The 18,827-nt window shown below is 43.8% G+C and overlaps 1 protein-coding gene and 1 non-coding gene across 2 annotated transcripts in view; one reads left to right on the top strand and one right to left on the bottom strand.

The window, feature by feature from the left end:
• Dnah3 (dynein axonemal heavy chain 3) overlaps positions 1–18,827 on the bottom strand; it is a 216,447-nt gene that overhangs the window by 12,302 nt on the left and 185,318 nt on the right. Inside the window, exons 56-61 of the mRNA XM_070004375.1 lie at positions 17,758–17,912; positions 15,711–15,878; positions 11,895–12,037; positions 6,759–6,963; positions 4,610–4,747; positions 3,047–3,421 (exon numbers count right to left, since the gene is read on the bottom strand). Coding sequence (XP_069860476.1) covers positions 3,068–3,421; positions 4,610–4,747; positions 6,759–6,963; positions 11,895–12,037; positions 15,711–15,878; positions 17,758–17,912 — 1,163 coding nt within the window. The 3' untranslated portion in view covers positions 3,047–3,067. The remainder of the gene's footprint in view (positions 1–3,046; positions 3,422–4,609; positions 4,748–6,758; positions 6,964–11,894; positions 12,038–15,710; positions 15,879–17,757; positions 17,913–18,827) is intronic.
• Positions 7,980–8,161, top strand: LOC138815095 (U2 spliceosomal RNA). The gene has a single exon (XR_011368155.1). It is a non-coding gene; the product is annotated as a U2 spliceosomal RNA (small nuclear RNA).

Below are 18,827 nucleotides of genomic sequence, written 5' to 3'. Positions count from 1 at the left end.
TGACAAAAACAAATGGATACACACACTAACATAAAACAATTGTCAATTACTATCCAAATCTTCCATGTAAGTTACATCTTACTTTACTTTTTTTTTTTTTTAAGCAGAGTTTTAATATGCAGCCCAGGCTAGCCTGAACTCAATGTATAGCCCAGCTAGCCTTGAACTCACAATCCTACCTCATCCTCACAAAAGCTAGGATTGTAAGTATATACCACTGCACTTGAACATTTTTTTCTTTTTTAATAGCATTTCCATCATTTTCGAGACTATAAAATCCATCTTCAGTGTTTTAAGGGGCAAACCTACCACATCCACTCTTTAATGTATTTTTTTCTATCACTGAAGAGTGACTATAGTTGTGTATTCAACAGCTAGATGTTGTTTGGCAGTACTAGGGTTTGAACTCAGGGCCTCAAGCTTGCTAAGCAGATACTCTGCTACTTAGCCACCTCCCTCTCCCCATTTCAGCCTTTGTTTGTGTTGATTATTTTAAGATGGGGTCTCAATTTTTTTTAATACTCCTGTTTTTCACCATAGCTAGGATGATAGGTATACACCACCACATCCAGTCAGTCTCATAAACTTTTTTTTGTTTTTGTTTTTTGGTCCTGGGGCTTGAACTCTGGGCCTGGGCACTGTCCCTGAGCTCATCTGCTCAAGGTTACCACTCTACCACTTGAGCCACAGCACCACCTCCGTCTCATAATTAGCCTGAACCTTCAATATTTCAATCTCAGCCTCCTAAGTTTCTGGAATTACAGGCATGAGCCACTGTACCAGCTTAACAGATTTTTAAGAGCAGGGACTAGCTTAATGACTCGATTTGCCTGATGCCATCCACTGAGTTGGCATGTTACAACCAGGCTTGCTTGTTTTCTTACAGGGTTGGTCTCTGACTATCTCTGCCCCTAGGATTCCAGTCACTAAATCACAATGATTTCTGAAAAGCATCTTGCTCTTTCCCAGTAGGAGACATTGTTTCCATACTGGCCCCAATTGAAAGTGACCTCAAATTTAGGGCAATCTTTGTTTTCAAAGAGAAAGAAATGATTTATATTACAAAAAATATATAATCCATCATAACAGAAAAAAACATTTTGTCCTTTAACCCCTGAGGAATGAGACAGTCCCTGACTCACTCAGTTTTTTTGTTGCTGAAGCTGGCATTCCAAAACTGCAATTAACTTTCAATTGTTCTCTTAGAAACACTCTTACTGCCAAGCTACTATATAGCCTACAATGTGGTTTACCTACTGATCCAAGAGTTGGGATTTGGGACTTTGACTATTTTTCCATCTCACATGACTAATCAACAGCTGTCTGTTTATGCTGATTCACACACACATTGGGGAAAGGTATGTTTCTGAAAAAACAAACTATTAGGATACCTTCTTTGAGTTTGATGCTGATTCTTCACTGTCTCTAATGTCCTGTGGCGAGGTTTGGAGACCTTCTCTTGCACTGAAGTCCTAGAGTTGGAAGGTTTGCTTATCTAAGAATTCAGAGTCCTCAGTCAGAATTTGGCTAGCACCATGAAGAAATTAAAACTGAGGTTTTCTGGAGTATTTTTTTTTTTATTCTTAAAGAAGCTTTCCACATTGAATAATCAGAGGCCCTGAGTCAGAACATTTGTTCTAGTAAAGAAGCAAAGAAGTCAAGCCAGACATGAAAACTCTCAGCCTTATGTTTGCTTGACTATGAAGTGAGCAGGAAACACCCTTAAAAAAGCCATTTAGAGCCAAAGAACTACATGAGAGTCAGTAAAGAACCCATCATGGGTTTGATTTTTGTCTCTGGATTTGTTTCTACCTATCCTAGGGAAGTGATTGAATTTTCTTGGACACAGTAAATGTTGGAACTACACATCTCTTCCAACAATCTACAGCTGAACATGTACCAAGTACCTAGACAGAAGGCAGCAGAAAATACATGGCTTCAACCACTTGGATCTATAGTGATAAAGAACTGGGTAATCTTAAGCAAGTTACTTAATCTCCCTGAACTCGAGGGAGAGACAATGTTTATAGTGTATAAAATCAAGCAAGATATCTAACAGTGTATTGGGTACAAACCCTGACATACTATAGGCATGCAACAAATATAGTTCTCAACTCTTTTCCTGACGTTTTAGCTCTTTTATGTGGGCTAAAGATAAACAACTGGAGCTGGACTGAGAATATATGTAGAACTTGCCTAGATTGTACAAGGCTAGTTTGATCCCCAGCACGGAGAAGCTATTGGATCCTAATTCTACCAATGATATATATAGATATAAAATGCAGAAGTGGAGCTGTGCCTCAATTAGAGTGAGCAAAATACCTCAGGAACAGCACCCAGGATCTGAGTTCAAACCCAGGACCAAGACACACACATTCATACACAAGATAATCACAAAAGATATTTTTGTTTGTTTGTTTTTTTTGGGGGGGGGTCCGGTCGTGGGGCCTGAACTCTGGGCCTGGGTGCTGTCCCTCAGCTCTTCAGCTCAAGGCTAGCACTCTACCACTTGAGCCATAGCACCACTTCCGGCTTTTTTTGTTTTGCTTATGTGGTGCTGAGGAATCGAACCCAGGGCCTCAGGCTTGCAAGACAAGCGCTCTACCACTGAGCCACCTTCCCAGCCCCAACCACAAAAGATATTAATCCAAATGACTAACAGTCTAAATTGAAGAATATCAATTCTACTTGCCTGATTTGTGGGAATATTACCTATATTCTCTGTACATGGCTTCTACAGCTATGAAATGCAGATGATGATAAGCTACTTTATAGAGTTGTTGTAAAATACCTGGTTTATAACAATTGCTCTCCATATAATTACCGTCTTCATTCTACTATGACTCAAAAAAAAAAAAAAGGCAGCTAGTTGAAACTATTTCAAGAAAATGAGAAGAAAGAAGGGGTAATGCTGATGGGGATACATTGCATGCATGAATGAGATTGTTACCGTGAAAATCCCCTTTTACAATTACTGTATGGTAATAAATCCCTTTTTTTAAAAAAAAAAAAGCTAGACTGTAGTAGAGAACAAGATGCCATTTACTTTGTTTTGGCACAAATGCCATCAGTTGTCCAGCTGGCACAGCGAAGCCACCCCTCGGTTTATCCAGTGCTTCTGAGGCATGTATGTTGGGAGCTCAATAGAGAGGACGTAGTTAGTGGAGTGGCCTGTGGTGGAGAGGGTGCCTCTCCGGGCACTTGTTTTGTAGACCGGACACACATAGATGTTCTCATGCAGAAATGTTGCACTCTTTCCAGGCTTCAGCCAAATGATGGGCAATGGGTCATAAAGGATCTTGGGGAAAGACTCTCCAATCTGCATGACTTTTCTGTCCCAACGGGCACCTTCTAGGAAAAGCCCTTTTATGTAGGCCCCATCTTCTGGGTTATTCTCCATTCCCGTTTCTTGTTTGGTTACCTGGAAGAAGGGAATGCTGTGAGCTCTATCATCTTCCATTTTTTTTTCCTACATTAGACACCAATAAACATCAGCCTGGCTGCAACATCTGGGTCTGTCAGGATCTATCTCAACTGACAAATGGGGCTTGTTTGATAATGTTCCTGCCTGCCATACATGAGCAAGGTCTGGTTCCTGGGTTGCCCTTATATATGGTGAAGGCCTAGGAGTCAGGAAGCCATGTTTAACTATAGCTTAATGACTTGGTACAATCCTGTTTTTGCACCTTGCTGTATGTAGTAAGAGATTTGATTCTGATTCAGAGGCAAGTTAGTAAAAGAGTTCTAGGAAGGAAAATCAATCCCTGATTTATAATTTTTACCAATTTATGTGGTTTCCTGCTACCATCTAAGAACCAGCTTAGATGATTCTTGAAGAATGTTACAACTGGTTCTGATGAGCTCCTGGTATGAGTCAACTCTACCTTACCACTGATAATATTGAAGAGTAATAAGCACCAATTCCTCCTGGCAAAGCAGAAAATGGTCTAGGTATAGGATAAAAGGAAGTATTAGGGATTATGGCAAACCAAAGAACATGAGCTACATTTAACACAATTCTAATATAGTTGTGTGTTATGAATGGGATTTTTTTCCTTTTTTGTGTGTGTGCTAGTTCTGGTGCTTGAACTGGGCACTGTCCTTGAGCTTTTTTTTTTTATTGTTGTTCTTTTTTTTTTTCTTTCCTCTATTCCAGCTTTTTGGTGGTTAAAGATAAGAGTCTCCGACTTTCGTACCCCAACTGTCTTCAAACCATCATCCTCAGATCTCAGCCTCCTGAGTAACTAGGATTAGAGGCCTAAGCCACTGGTGCCCAACCTTTTCCCCCATTTCTAATGACTATTCAAGGGCAATGACATTTCTCCAAAGAAAGAGGTCAGCATGAAGAATAGGCAAACATGAAAGGATGCTTTCCTTTTTCTTCATATGGGAGTGGCAGAATTTTCCTCTAGAAAGATTATCTTTTATATACCTTGGAAATGCTCTGACTCCATAGACAGTAGCTTTTGGAACTATCATAAGTCAGGCTGTTTCTTTTATAGCATCTCAGAAGCATTTGTACCTTAATACATCCAAATGTTTGGACTAACAAGGAAAAAGGCCATTGTGGATGGTTCCTTTAGGCTGTTCTATCCCAAAACACCCCTACCTCAAACTCAAATCCAATGTGGTCAATGGGGATGGTGTATTTCCGGGAGTAATTCTGAGAGACGCCTGTCAAAAATGACTGTGTGAAGTAGAACCCAGAGATCCAAAAGACCACAGGGGGCCCCTTGTCAATCCATTCCTGCAGAGTCACAGAAATCAAAATTCAAAATCAATAGCAACCAAGTTAGTCCTATGGCAGGTCATCTGAATGAGTCCCACAAAGCAATTGTTTTTCTGCAAAACTGGGATTGTCAGTGTCCTATCACTTGAATCATACTCAAGCCCTTTTATTATCGTTTTGTTCTATGTTTGTGTTAGTGCTTACGTTTGAACCCAGGAGCTCACTGTCTTGCTTGACTTCTTTCCTTAAGGCTAGTACTCTACCACTTGAACCACACCTTCACTCTCTTTTTTGTTTTTGAGGTAACTTTGCACTGGCTGGTCTTGGACTTTCGATCCTCCTGCTTCTGCCTTCCAAATAGCTGAGATTATAAGCATATACCCAGGATTCATACACACTGTTTTTCTTATCTTGCTTGAAGCAAGTGGTTTAACTTGCAAGTGATTTAATGTAACTCTTGAGCTTACCATTACTTTTTTTTTTGGGGGGGGGGTTAGTCATGGGGCTTGAACTCTGGGCCTGGGCGCCATCCCTCAGCTCTTCAGCTAAGGCTAGCACTTTACCACTTGAGCCACAGTGCCACTTCTAGTTTTCTGAGTGGTTTATTGGAGATAAGAGTCTCCCAGAATTTCCTGCCTGGGCTAGCCTCCTAAGTAGCTAGGATTACAGGCATGAGCCACTGCACCTGGCCCTTTACATTTTTATTTTTTTTGGTCAGTTGTGGGGCTTGAACTCTGGCTTGGGTGCTGTCCCTGTGCTCTTCAGCTCAAGGCGAGCGCTCTACCACTTGAGCCACAGCACAACTTCTGGTTTTCTAGTGATTTATTGGAGATAAGAGTCTCACGGACTTTCCTGCCCGGGCTGGCTTTGAACCACAATCCCCAGATCTCAGCCTCCTGAGTAGCTAGGATTACAAGCATGAGCCACCAGCACCCAGCCCCTTTACATTTTTTTTTGTACCAGCTTTGTTTTGTTTGAATTCAGGGTCTGGGCACTGTCCCTGAGCTTCTTTTGCTCAAGGCTAGCATTCTACCACTTGAGCCACAATGCCACTTCCAGCTTTTTCTGCTTATGTGGTACTGTGGAATCAAACCCATGCTAGGCAAGTGCTCTACTACTGCTAAGCCACATTCTCAGGTCACATACCAGTTTTATTTGTGCCAGTACTGGGGCTTAAACTCAGGGCCTTGCGCTCTTGCTTGGCTTTTTTACTCAAGACTAGTGCTCTACCACTTAAGTCATAGCTTCATTCCACCTTTTTTGGTGATTAATTGGAGATAAAAGTTTCATGGACTTCTCTGCCCAGGCTGGCTTAAAACTGCAATCCCCAGATCTCAGCCTTCAGAGTAGGTAGGATTTCAGATGTGAGTCACCAGCTCCTTGCTCATGCTCCCACTTTTGAAATGAAGGCACAAAGAAATATTTCTACTTTAAGAAAAGCACAGGTGTAAGCTAGTATTGGACCCAATCAGGAGTGGTGGGCAGTGAAACAGGGCAGTATATTGTTGTGTAACAGCCATTCATTTTCTAGAAACAGTTTTTATACACTCTTATTGGGAGTATATAAATAAGTATGTAAGTATTGTTCCAAGCCTTCTAGTTTTAACAAGATGATGTCTGGATTTTTTTTTTTTTTGCCATGATGGAGATTGAATTCAGAGCTTCATATCACGTGTTAAGCAAGCACATTACCACAGTTACCCACCCCATATCGTCATTCCTTATGTATAAAAATCCAATGTTCCATGCTAGCTTCAAAGTGTGAAATTAACAAGCAGCCAAACTAAGCAGATCCATAAGCCAGATCTGTCCCATGAGCCACGTGTATGTAACATTTATTCTAGTTCTTACTTGTTTCTCCATAGACTATAATCTTGTGAACACTCCTGTGCTCAGCTCTACTAAGATCATTTCCAGGTGCCAAATACAGAATGTCTCATGGCTGCCTGCCCTCCTCTTTTGCCTCTAATTGATTATTTTTAGGATGTCTTCATCAAGTCAAGCATGCCATTTACATTCATTCTCATACCTGGAAGAAGGCCAAACGGGCCAGTAAGTCAGCCATGTAGCCCCCCAAGGGCTTCAGTGATGGGTAGGATTTAGCTGCCCACATTGCTGGCACTTTACCCAGGAGCATGCTGTTAAAGACTTCCTCCAGCTCTGAGGACATCAGGACCTGCCCTTTGATGGCCCGGCCAAGATCAATGAGGCTTCTGCGAACGACTTTGGTCAGCCTGCAAAGAACAAAGGAGCTGGCTTAGTTCATCTTTTCCAGTAGCCCCCTTCTACCCAAGCAGCTCTCCTTTAATATTCCTCCCCTTTCAAAGGTCAGTGGATATAAAAGCATTGAGAAAAAGTTATGTCACCCATTACTTTATCACATAAAAATTAATGTGTATCTTCTCGCTACCCACTTGTTCAACTACTCTAAGCCTTTCCTGCTATATTTTTAAATAAGATTCCCATTTATACCTAGGCCCAATCTTGACCATGATCCTCCTACCTATGGCTTTCCACATACTTAGGACCACAGGCATGTACTAACATACATGGCTTCGTCACGTTAATTTTTTCCCCCAGGCTAGCCTTGAACCTTAGTCTTCCCTAATTCTGCCTTCTGAGTATAGGGATTATAGTTGTGAGCCACTACACCCTACAATGTTTTTATTGGGGTCAATCTATATTACATTTTAAAATAATTTTAACATATAAGGAATTCTTTCCAAGCCAGGGACTGGTGGCTCGCACCTGTAATCCTAGCTACTGAGGAGGCTGAGATCTGAGGATCACAGCTCAAAGCCACCCCAGGCAGAAAAGTCCATGAGACTCTTATCTCCAATTAACCACTAGAAAACCAGAAGTGGTGCTGTGACTCAAGCGGTAGAGTGCTCACCTTGAGCTGAAGAGATCAGGGATAGCACCCAAGCCCAGAGTTTAAGCCCCACCACCAAAAAAAGAAGAAAAGAAAGAAAGAAAAGAAATTCTTTCCAATTCAATAAAATAGAGATATAAAATTCCCTTTGTGCCAGTCACTGGCTCATGCCTATAATCCTAGCTATTCTCTCTCTCTCTCTCTCTCTCTCTCTCTCTCTCTCTCTCTCTCTCTCTCTCTCTCTCTCTCTCTCTCTCTCCCTCTCTCTCTCCCTCCCTCTCTCCCTCCCTCCCTCTCTCTCTCTCTCTCTCTCTCTCTCTCTCTCTCTCTCTCCTCTCTCTCTCTCTCTCTCTCTCTCTCTCTCTTCTCTCTCAACAAAGTCACTTTGGGCTAAAATCAAGTAAAGTATCTGTTCCCATCAGTTTGATATCTGATATATTTTCTATCCAAGGACAATATACTAAATAGATTTTTGGAGCAGGAAGATTGAATAGGAGCTTGCTCTGTTCACTCCATCCTTGGACCTGGCATTTAGTACCTTCAGTAACAGTGTAACCCTTGAAGGGATCTAAAATAGAACATCTGGATTGAAAAGCACCTATAGTTTTCAGGGCTTTTGATTCATATCACTAAGGTTGTTCTATATAAACTATGAGGTACACACTAGAGAAAGACAACTGTCACCAAGAAGAGCTTGTTGTCTTCAAGACTTTGTAGACTTGCAAAGAGTAGTGAATATAGAAAGGGGATCCTGAATTTGTGGCCACTGTACTTGAGATGAGCAACTTTTATGTTCAAACACTAGGTGCCTATGCTTGTTTAGGACTCAAGCTATCACCTTAAGAACTGCCATAAGGATTTCTATTACAGCTGAAGACCTACTCACACTTCTTTTCTTTTCTTTTTTTGGGTCCGGTTGTGGGGCCTGGGCGCTGACCTGCAAGCTCTTCAGCTCAAGGCTGGCGCTCTACCACTTGAGCCACAGCGCCACTGCCGGCTTTTTTTTCTCTGCTTATGTGGTGCTGAGGAATCGAACCCAGGGCCTCATGCATGCAAGGCAAGCGCTCTACCACTGAGCCACCTTCCCAGCCCCACTTCTTTTCTTTTTTGTGTGTGCTGGTCCTGGGGTGGAACTCAAGGTCTGGGTGCTGTCCCTGAGGGGTTTTTGTTGTTGTTGTTGTAGTTTTTGGTCGGTTGTGGGGCCTGAACTCTGGGCCTGGGTGCTGTCACTGAGCTCTTCAGCTCGAGGCTAGCACTCTACTACTTGAGCCACAGTACCACTTCCAGCCTTTTCTGTTTATATGGTGCTGAGGAATTGAACCCAGGGCCTCATGCATGCGAGGCAAACACTCTACCACTGAGCCACCTTCCCAGCCCCTCCCTGAGGTTTTGTGTTCACTCTTATCAACTCAGCCACAGCTTCACTTCTGGCTTTTTGGTGGGTAACTGAAGACAAAAGTCGTATGGGCTTTCCTGCTCAGGCTGGCTTTGAACTATGATCCTCAGATCTCAGGCTCCTGAGGTGGCTAAGATTACAGGCATAAGCCACCAACACCTAGCCCTACTTACATTTCTATTCTGGTCCCACAATTGGGAACTTTGCTAGTTTCAAGGCTGTAGCACCCAAGGAAGGAATACCTGCCCAAGAAAACACAATGATGGTTTCCTTGAATTGGACACTGAACTATCAGCCATGTTGGACTTCCTGTACCACTGAATGGACAGGCAGAAACATGTAAGAAAGACCATAGAGTGTTGCTAAAGGTGGAGCTTATGATTGCCTGGTCTTCTGTATTATAATGGCCAGTGGTAAAGGCTGGTAAAGGCCCCCACAACCACCAACAAATATTCCCATGGTCTTAGGGGAGTGATTAGTAGCAGAAGAGGAAGCCATTTGGCCTACTGACTGCCAGCACATCATTCCAAGGCATCTGACTCAGCAGAGGTGGCCTCTTCCCAAGCTCACACTCCATACCTTGTTTGGTCTCTATATGGCCAGTGATCTCTTGACTCTCAAGAGACTAACCCTAAGAAAGTCTCAGATGACATTTTCCCAGTTCCAAAGCTGTCGCTAAACTCAGCAACAACCCAATAAGGCAAAATAGAGACAGTAGCATAGTATCTGGATCAGCAAACAACCTCCACAGGATCTGGAGGCAGGGTGATGAAGTTTAGGCCACTTGGCTCTGAGTCACTCAAGACTCACATCAAGCCACAGCCATCTCTGGGTCTCAATTTCTTCATTTAGTCTAATTGGCTTTGATTGCTTTCAATTTTGGCTCTGTGTGTGTGTGTGTGTGTGTGTGTGTGTGTGTGTGTGTGTGTGTGTGTGTGTGTGTGTGTGTGTGTGTGTGTGTGTGTGTGTTTGCAGGAGCGAGTGCGTGCATGCCAATATCAGGGTTTGAACCCAGGGTATGGGTGTTGTCCCTGAGCTTTTTTGCCCAAGTTTAGCATTCTAGCACTTGAACCACAGCTCCATTTCCAGCTTTTTTTTTTTTGCGGGGGGAGGGTGTCGTGGGGCCTGAATTCAGCCTGGGAGCTGTGCTCTACCACTTGAGCAACAGAGCCATGTCCAGTTTTCTGGTGGTTAATTGGTGATAAGAGCCTCATAGACTTTACTGCCTGGGCTGGCTTTGAACTTCAATCCTTGTATCTCAGCCCCTGAGTAGCTAGGATTACAGGTATGAGCCACCAGCACCCATCTCTCTCTCTCTCTCTCTCTCTCTCTCTCTCTCTCTCTCTCTCTCTCTCTCTCTCTCTCTCTCCCTCCCTCTCTGCAGTTACTTGAAAATAAGAGTGTCACAGACTTTCCTGCCTGAGCTGGCTTTGAACTATAACCCCCAGATGACAGCCTCCTGAGTAGTTAGCATTATAGTCACAAGTCATAGGTTCCTGGCTGTTTTGAGAATTTTGAAGTCAATGTAAGGTGACCCTACTGGGTTCTATGTTGTAATAGAGAAATGAAAGAGGTCCAGAAGGGCAGGGGACCCTTGGCTCTATGGTCATCCCAGAACAACTCAACTCTACAGAAGAAGCAATGGAATGAATTTTTCTTTTTCTTTTCTTTTCTTTTTTTTTGACGGTCATGGGCTCTAAACTCTGGGCCTGGGCGCTGTCCCTCAGCTCTTCAGCTAAAGGCTAGCGCTCTACTACTTGAGCCATAGCATCACTTCCAGCTTTTTTTTTCTGCTTATGTGGTGCTGAGGAATGGAATCCAGGGCCTTATGTATGCAAGGCAAGCACTCTACCACTGAGCCACCTTCCCATCCCCTGGAATGAATTTTTCTCACCACTTGTGACATCCTGGGTTCAAACTCAGTATTCATTGAATAACTGTGTCCAAGCCACTAATCATTCTGAATCTCAATTTTGTGTTATAATGGTCAGTGGTTACGGCTAATAAAGTCCCTATGCCCACCAGGGAAGGACTTCAGTTGCCTTAGGGAATACTGAGCAGCACAGGATGGTAGTCATTAGATGTGATATCTAATATTATGCCTAGAGTTTTTTCATCTGTAAAATGGTGGTAGAGAGGTTGATAATTGTGCCTATTGCAAAGGTTATGTGTCATTTCAATGGAAACCATGCATAATACTTGGAACCATATCTGGCACTAGCAGCTCAATAAAAGTTGCTCTGATCAGAACTGGAGCTGTGGCTCGAGTGGTAGAGAGTTAACCTTGAATAAAAATAAGCTAAAGGACAGCGCTCAGACAGGAGTTCAAGTCCCAGGGCTGGGAAAGAAAAGGAGAAAGAAAAGAGGGCAGGGCAAAGAAAGGAAGAAAGGAAGGAAGGGAGGGAGGAAGGAAGAAAGGAAGGGAGGGAGGGAGGGAGGGAGGAAGGAAGGAAGGAAGGAAGGAAGGAAGGAAGGAAGGAAGGAAGGAAGGAAGGAAGGAATGGAGGAAGGCAGGAAGGAAGGAAGGAAGGAAAGAAGGAAGGAGGGAGGGAGGGAGGGAGGAAGGAAGGAAGGAAGGAAAGAAGGAAGGAAGGAAGGAAGGAAGGAAGGAAGGAAGGAAGGAAGGATTGCTGTGATGACTACTTTTGCTATTAGTTTGTACTTCATATTCATTTTAACTTGACTAAGGGTGTCACATGAATGATGGGAGAGAATGCGTAGGAGTGATTTAATCCTAGGCAACATGTTGGTGGATGGTTCTCTTCGTGTCTCTCCCTATCAGTAGGGCAAACCACATCTTCTTCTACACAGAAACCCCTTATTAAATGTCCATCTTAGCCACTGCCCACTTAATCTTACCCCTCATGCTCAGATTCAAGCAAGATCATCTGACTCACCTGTTGAATCTGATGAGCTCCTGTCTGAGGACAGTGTTCATAGATTCCTCATAAATCACGGGATACAACTTCATGATCTTTTCCAAGTCAAAGTCATTGGGAAGCTTCGAGAGTATGTCCTGGGCCAGCTCCTCAACCACTTCCTTGGGAGTACAAACAATAGAGATGTGAATGAGAAATGAAACTTGCAGTAGGGTTTTATCGGGGAAAACTTGAAACAGAATCTGAATTTTTTTTTATTTGTCTTTGTTTTGTTTGTTTTTGAGAAAAGGTCTCACTCTGTAGCTCAGACTGGCCTCAGACTAATTATCCTCTTACCTCTGCCTCCCAAGTGCTGGAATGAAAGCCCTGCACCATCAAATCGAACTAGCAACGGTCTTTTTAAATGTATTCAATGGGCCTGGAACCCATGGCTCTTGTCTATAATCCTAGCTACTGAGGAGGCTGGGATCTGAGGATCATGGTTCAAAGCCAGCCTAGGCAGGAAAGTCAGTGAGACTCTTATCTCAAATTCCCAAAAAAAGAAAGAAAAGAATAAGCTGGAAGTAGAGCTGTGGTTCAAGTAGTAGAATGCTAGCCTTGAGTAAAAAGAAAGCTCAGGGACAATATACCCTAAGTTCAAACCCCAGGACGGGCATACACACAAAATAAAATAAAAATAAAAAATAAGCCTAAAACCTTCCTGGGAACTTATAGAAGCCAATTTGGGGGTGGAGGGCGCTCATTATTCTACTCATTTGCACACAAAAAATGAAAATACTAAGCCATGGGAGTCCAGTCCTCACGACTGGGGATAGGCCCTCAGATCTAGTCAGGTTATATTCCTGCTCAGCCAGGTAGCTTTAGGGTAGCTCTGAACACTTAAGAAAATATACCTCCACCCCCCCTCCTTTTTATTTTTCCAAAAGTATCATTCCTGTCTATGTGTTGTCTGGCTTAGAAACTCCCACAGAATCATTCTCAGTGCAGATGGGGCTCATTCCCAATGTCAGTGACACTTGAGAAGGCAGTACACGGGTCATTACCCAGCACTCAGCAAGAAAAGTTGGAAGGTACTGAGTTTAGCCAAGAAAGGGAAGGAACAAGCCCAGAGGATCACAGTCTGGAAGTCGGAAAGCCAGACAGCTCTTCTATCCTTAAGGATCTGGAAGGCTAGAAGGGAACTTTGTTCTGGGGGAGTTCTACCCCAACATCAACCAGGCTGGTTTACTTTCATACTAATGACCACTTATGACACTTTGAACCCAATTAGGAGACCCAAAAGGTAAGATTGCCTGCTGAGAGGGACTGGCCACGAGGCAGCTTAGGGGTGGGGGGAGGGGGGGTGCTAGAGAAAGGAAATGCAAAGTGAGTGCTGGTGGATCATGCCCATAATGCAAGCTGCTCAGGAGGCTGAGATTTGAGCATCACCATTCAAAGCCAGCCTGGACAAGAAAAAGTTTATGAAACCCTTATTCCACTTCACCACTAAAAGGCCAGATGTGGAACTATGGTTCAAATGGTGGAGGACTGGCCTTGAGTGGTAAAAGCTAAGGGACACTGCCAGGCCCTAAATTCAAGTTCCAGTACAGGCATCAGAAAAAAGGAGGAGGGAGGGGGGAAAGAGGGAGGGAAGGAAGGGAGGGAAGGGAGGGAAGGAAGGACAGAGTAGGAGAGAGAAGGTGGTGGAATTAGGCAGGAAACATAGTTCTGGGTCTGTCTGGGTCTGATTCTGTGAAGAACCTGAAACTCTTCACTTCTTCTCTCACGTAGACAAACCCAGTCTAAGTTAGACTCCCTGTGGGTAGGGGAAACTACCTAGTAGCCTAGTAACTGAGCTGAGTTAGACTGGGTCATTGCTTCACAAAGTGTGTCCTGGACCACAAGAAGTACTAAGAATGATTTTAGGGGTTTCTAGGGCCTGAAATAAATAATGTTTAATTAAATAATGAGAAAAATAACCTCTTCAAGTTTTAATCGTCTTTCTTTCTTCATACCTGACAAATAGCCTTAGATCTGTGCTAATTTAACAATTCTTCAATGTTTGTTCATCTTTCCCCTTTTCTTTTTAAAAGATATTTTATTGTTATTATAAAGGTGATATATGAGGGATTACAGTTACATAAATCAGTTAATGATTACATTTTTTTTTTGTATAGTGTCTTCTCTTCCTTCCTTCTCTCAATTTATCCTCCCTTTCACAAGAAGCCTACAAAGCGTTGGCTAGCTACATTATCTGTTTTTAGTTTTTTTTGGGGGGGTTCCCGTCATGGGGCTTGAACTCTGGGCCTGAGCGCTGTCCCTCAGCTCTTCAGCTCAAGGCTAGCACCCTACCACTTGAGCCATAGCGCCACTTCCGGCTTTTTTCTTTTTGCTTATGTGGTGCTGAGGAATCGAACCCTGCCTCAGGCATGCAAGGCAAGCGCTCTACCACTGAGCCACCTTCCCAGCCCTAGCTATGTCATTTGGAAGGAACTTAATAACTGTTCCTTCTCTCCCTCCCTTGCTGTCTTTCCATGCTTACATGACTTTAAAGAAATTGGTCTGAGACAGTCTGTGTGTGTGTGTGTGTGTGTGAGTGTGTGTGTGTGTGTGTGTGTGTGTGTGTGTGTGTGTGTGTGTGTGTGTGTGTGTGTGTGTGTGTGTGTGTGTGTGTGTGTATGCCTTATACTGCCTGGGTGCCATAAGCTCAAGGCTGGTACTCTACTACTTGAACCACAACTCCACTTCTGGCTTTTTGGTAGTTAATTGGAGGTAAGAGTGCCATGATTTTCCTGCCCATGCTGGCTTCAAACAGTAGTCCTCAGATCTCAACCTACTCATTACAGGCATATGCCACCAGCATCTGGCCAGACACACAGTTTTTGTTTGTTTTTTTGTTGGTCATAGGGCTTGAACTCTGGGCCTGGGCGCTGTCCCTCAGCTCTTTAGTTCAAGGCTGCTACCTCTTGAGCCACAGTGCCGCTTCCAGTTTTCTGGTGGTTTATTGGAGATAAGAGTCTCACAGACTTTCCTGCCTGGGCTAGCTTTGAACTTTGATCTTCAGATCTCAGCCTCCTGAGTAGCTAGGATTACAGGTGTGAGCCACCAGCACCTGACTATGTTGTTGTTGTTGTTTATTTATTTTTGGGGGGTCTGGTCCTGGGCCTGAATTCTGGGCCTGGGCGCTGTCCTTCAGCTCTTCACCTCAAGGCTAGTGCTCTACCACTTGAGTCACAGTGCCATTTCCGGCTTTTTTTTTTTTTCCTGCTTATGTGGTGCTGAGGAATCGAACCCAGGGCCTCATACATGCAAGGCAAGCACTTTACCACTGAGCCACCTTCCCAGCCCTGTTGTTTAAATAAATGGTTTTTTGTTTGTCTTTGTATGTGTTCCGTCCATGAAACTCATCTCCAATTCACTACCAAAAAGCTAGAAGTAGAGCTGTGACTCAAGTGGTAGCTTGCTAGCCTTGAGCTGAAGAGCTGAAGGACAGCGCCCAGGCCCAGAGTTCAGGCCCCACGACTGACAAAAAAACCCAAAAACCAAAAAACAACAACAAAAAAAGAATCTCATGGACTTTCCTGCCCAGGCTGGCTTCAAAAAGCAGTCCTCAGATCTCAGCTTCCTGAGTAGCTAGGATTACAAGGGTAAGCCACTGGCACCCAGCTTTGTTCCCTTATACTTCTTATTTACGAACTCTCAGCAGTTAAGGCCAGAGCACCTAGCCCCTCCCTCAGGCAAAACTGGCCACTGCTAGGCCTTGACTTTTCTGTGCTCTCACCTCTAATCCTGAGGACACACTAGATGGAAAACTGTCTAGGAAACTGAATTATGTCTTCTGCCCACAAGCCTTACCTGCGGGGACTTGCCACTCCCTCCTGACTGTCTAGGAAGAGTCAACAGCACCCCTTGAAAGAGCTGGTTGGTTTCCTGGTTGTCCTTAGTGATGTCTGCATTCTCATGAAGGCCAAATACTTCTGGGTGGGCTGTGATGGGGAGGGTCCTGAGATATTCAATGTAAGTCTGGAAAAGAAATCTTTGGCTGACACAAACACAGTCTCACAGGTTCCACCAACAACTGGGGATTTCACAGGGCCTAACCCTGTATCAATAGCATTGCCCTCCCCAGGCTTCGTGAATAAATCTCAAGCTTATTTTTTGCCAGGCTTCTCTGCTCATGCTGTAGTTCTGGCTTTAGAATTACACAGAATTGGATTTTGATCCTAGCTCTGTTACTATGTAACCCAAGCTAGTAATCTGTTTTGTTGTTGTTGTTGCTGCTGCTGTAAAAACAGTTGTGGGGTCTGAGCTCTGGGACTGGGCACTGTCCCTCAGCTCTTCAGCTCAAGGCTAGCTCTCTACCACTTGAGCCACTTCCAGCTTTTTCTGCTTATGTGGTGCTGAGGAATTGAACCCAGGGCCTTATGCATGCAAGACTATCACTGAGCCACCTTCCCAGCCCCCAAGCTAGTTATCTGAAACCCCAGTTTCCTTATCTATAAATGGGAAGACAAATGAGGTTATAAAGGACTAAGGTTTTAGCAAATGAATCAATGAGAATAAGCTCTTAGTTTGGTGCTGGTAGCTAATACCCATCATTCTAGCTATTCAAGAGGTTGAGATCTCAGGATCATGGTATATACCCAGCTAGGGCAGGAAAGTCCATGAGAATCTTATCTCCAATTAAGGACTCAAAACCCAGAAGAGGAGCTGTGGCTCAAGAGCTAGAACCCTAGCCTTGGGCAAAAAAGGTTGGGGACAGTAGTACCTAAATTCAAGTCCAATTACTGGCATTTAAAAAAGCTCTTTTCATCCTACCTGTACCTTTATTTTATTTCCATCTTTCCTGTCTCATCCTCATCCCCCACCTCCCCCAGTCAAGTTTTCCTGATTTTCCTTTCTACCACCTTTTTTTGTTAGTCATAGGGCTTGAACTTTGGGCCTGGGCACTGTCCCTCAAACTCTTCAGCTCTACCACTTGAGCCACAGCGCCACTTCTGGTTTTCTGGTGGTTAATTGGAGATTAGTCTCATGGACTTTCCTCCCCAGGCTGGCTTTGAATTGCGATCCTCAGATCTCAGTCTCGAGTAGCTAGGATTACAGGCGTGAGCCACCTGCACCTGACTTCTACCATCTTTTGAGCCTTTGTTTCCAAGTAGCAATTACCACCCTGCTTATGACCAAGACTTCCTCCTTACTATCCTGTTTCCCTCACTATGGTTCCCCAAATGGACCCCCCCAATCCCTTGTGCTAGTATTGGGGTTTGAACTCAGGGTCTCTTGCTCTTTTTTTGGGGGGGTCTGGTCGTGGGGCCTGAACTCTGGGCCTGGGCACTTCCCTTAGCTCTTCAGCTCAAGGCTAGCGCTCTACCACTTGAGCCACAGTGCCACTTCCAGTGCCACTTTTTTCTCTTTGCTTATGTGGTGCTGAGGAGTCGAACCCAGGGCCTCATGCATGCAAGGCAAGCACTCTACCACTGAACCACCTTCCCAGCCCCTGGGTCTCTTGCTCTTGCTTATCTTTTTTGCTCAAGGTTGGTACTCTACCACTCTACCACCACTGGTGGTTCACTGGAGATTAGAGTCTGACAGACTTGTCTGTTCAGGCTGGCTTTGAACCACAATCCTCAGACCTCAGCCTCTTGAATGGCTAGGATTACAGGTGTGAGATACCAGCACACAGCATACCCTGTATTTTGAAAAACATTGTGTACCAAATACCCAGCATTCACCAAATGATAACAGCATCTCTCTTGAAGGGTCTTTGGAATATTAGCAGCTGTTTATGGGTCTTAGTAAGGAAACCCAAGGCTAACCTTGGACCTTCCTTGGGTATGCTGCAGTGCCTAGCCATATGGGAACTACTGAGCCCCTCTGGGGGCAGAGGAATGCCATCCCTTACCTGGTAGGGGCCATGAGGAGGGACGTAGTAAATGTCTCCAGGAGCAAGGTAGTAATGGTCCTGTTCAATTTCCTTACAGTAGAATGTGGACAGAAGGGACAGTAAGAGACGCCTGTCTTTGTCATCAGTTACTCTGCCTCCGTAATTGCATTCCCCTGCAGACAGCCAAGTGGGGAAGAAGTTAAACATAAGGAAGGTCATTGTGAACTTGATCATTAACCTCAAACAGGATTTCTCCTGCCAAGAAACTTTATTAGAACACAGAATTGTCCATGGACATAGAGTGACTGATGCTATACCCAGTGTGTGATAAGAAAGCCTTTGGTTCTGTCGCCAGTGGCTCACACCTGTTATCCTAGCTACTCAGGAGGCTGAGTTCTGAGGATTGAGGTTCAAAGCCAGGCTGGACAGGAAAGTCTGTGAGGCTCTTATCTCCAATTAACCACCAGAAAACCAGAAGTGGCACTGTGGCTCTAGCCTTGAGCTGAAGAGCTCAGGGAGAGTGCCCAGGCCCAGAGTTCAAGCCCCATGACTGACCAAAAAAAAAAAAAAAAAAGCCTTTGTGGAATATGGTTGCTTACAAGAATAATACATAATATACAGTTTTCATATTAGACATTAGAAGAGAGAAACTGAAAGAAAAATAATATAATCAGCAAGAATTTCACCAAAGATAACTATTAATATTTCAGCATGTTTTAATCATTTTCCTGAGTGTGTGTATATATATGCACACACATATATATGTATACATGCACATATGTATCTAAAATGTGAAAAGCATTTTTATTTTTTTTATTTTTATTTTTATTTTTTTTTAAATACAGGCTTACTCTCACATTTCTAGTTAGCATACTTTTCTTTTACAAGGTCATAAGAGCTCCCCATATAAAATTACTTTTTGTAACATATGTATGAGAATTTTTTTTTTTTTATTTATTTGGGCGGTCGTGGGGCTTGAACTCTGGGCCTGAGTGCTGTGAAAAGCATTTTTAAAATGTGGGCTTTGGCTGGGCGCTAGTGACTCATGCCTGTAATCCTAGCTACTCATAAGGCTAAGATCTGAGAAT

Source organism: Dipodomys merriami, unplaced genomic scaffold (genome assembly GCF_024711535.1).
Source record: "Dipodomys merriami isolate MVZ:Mamm:240054 unplaced genomic scaffold, mDipMer1.0.p SCAF_62, whole genome shotgun sequence".
NCBI classification, from domain to species: Eukaryota; Metazoa; Chordata; class Mammalia; order Rodentia; family Heteromyidae; genus Dipodomys; species Dipodomys merriami.
Note: the sequence above shows the minus strand (reverse complement) of the source record. Positions and strands in the feature narration are given on the sequence as shown.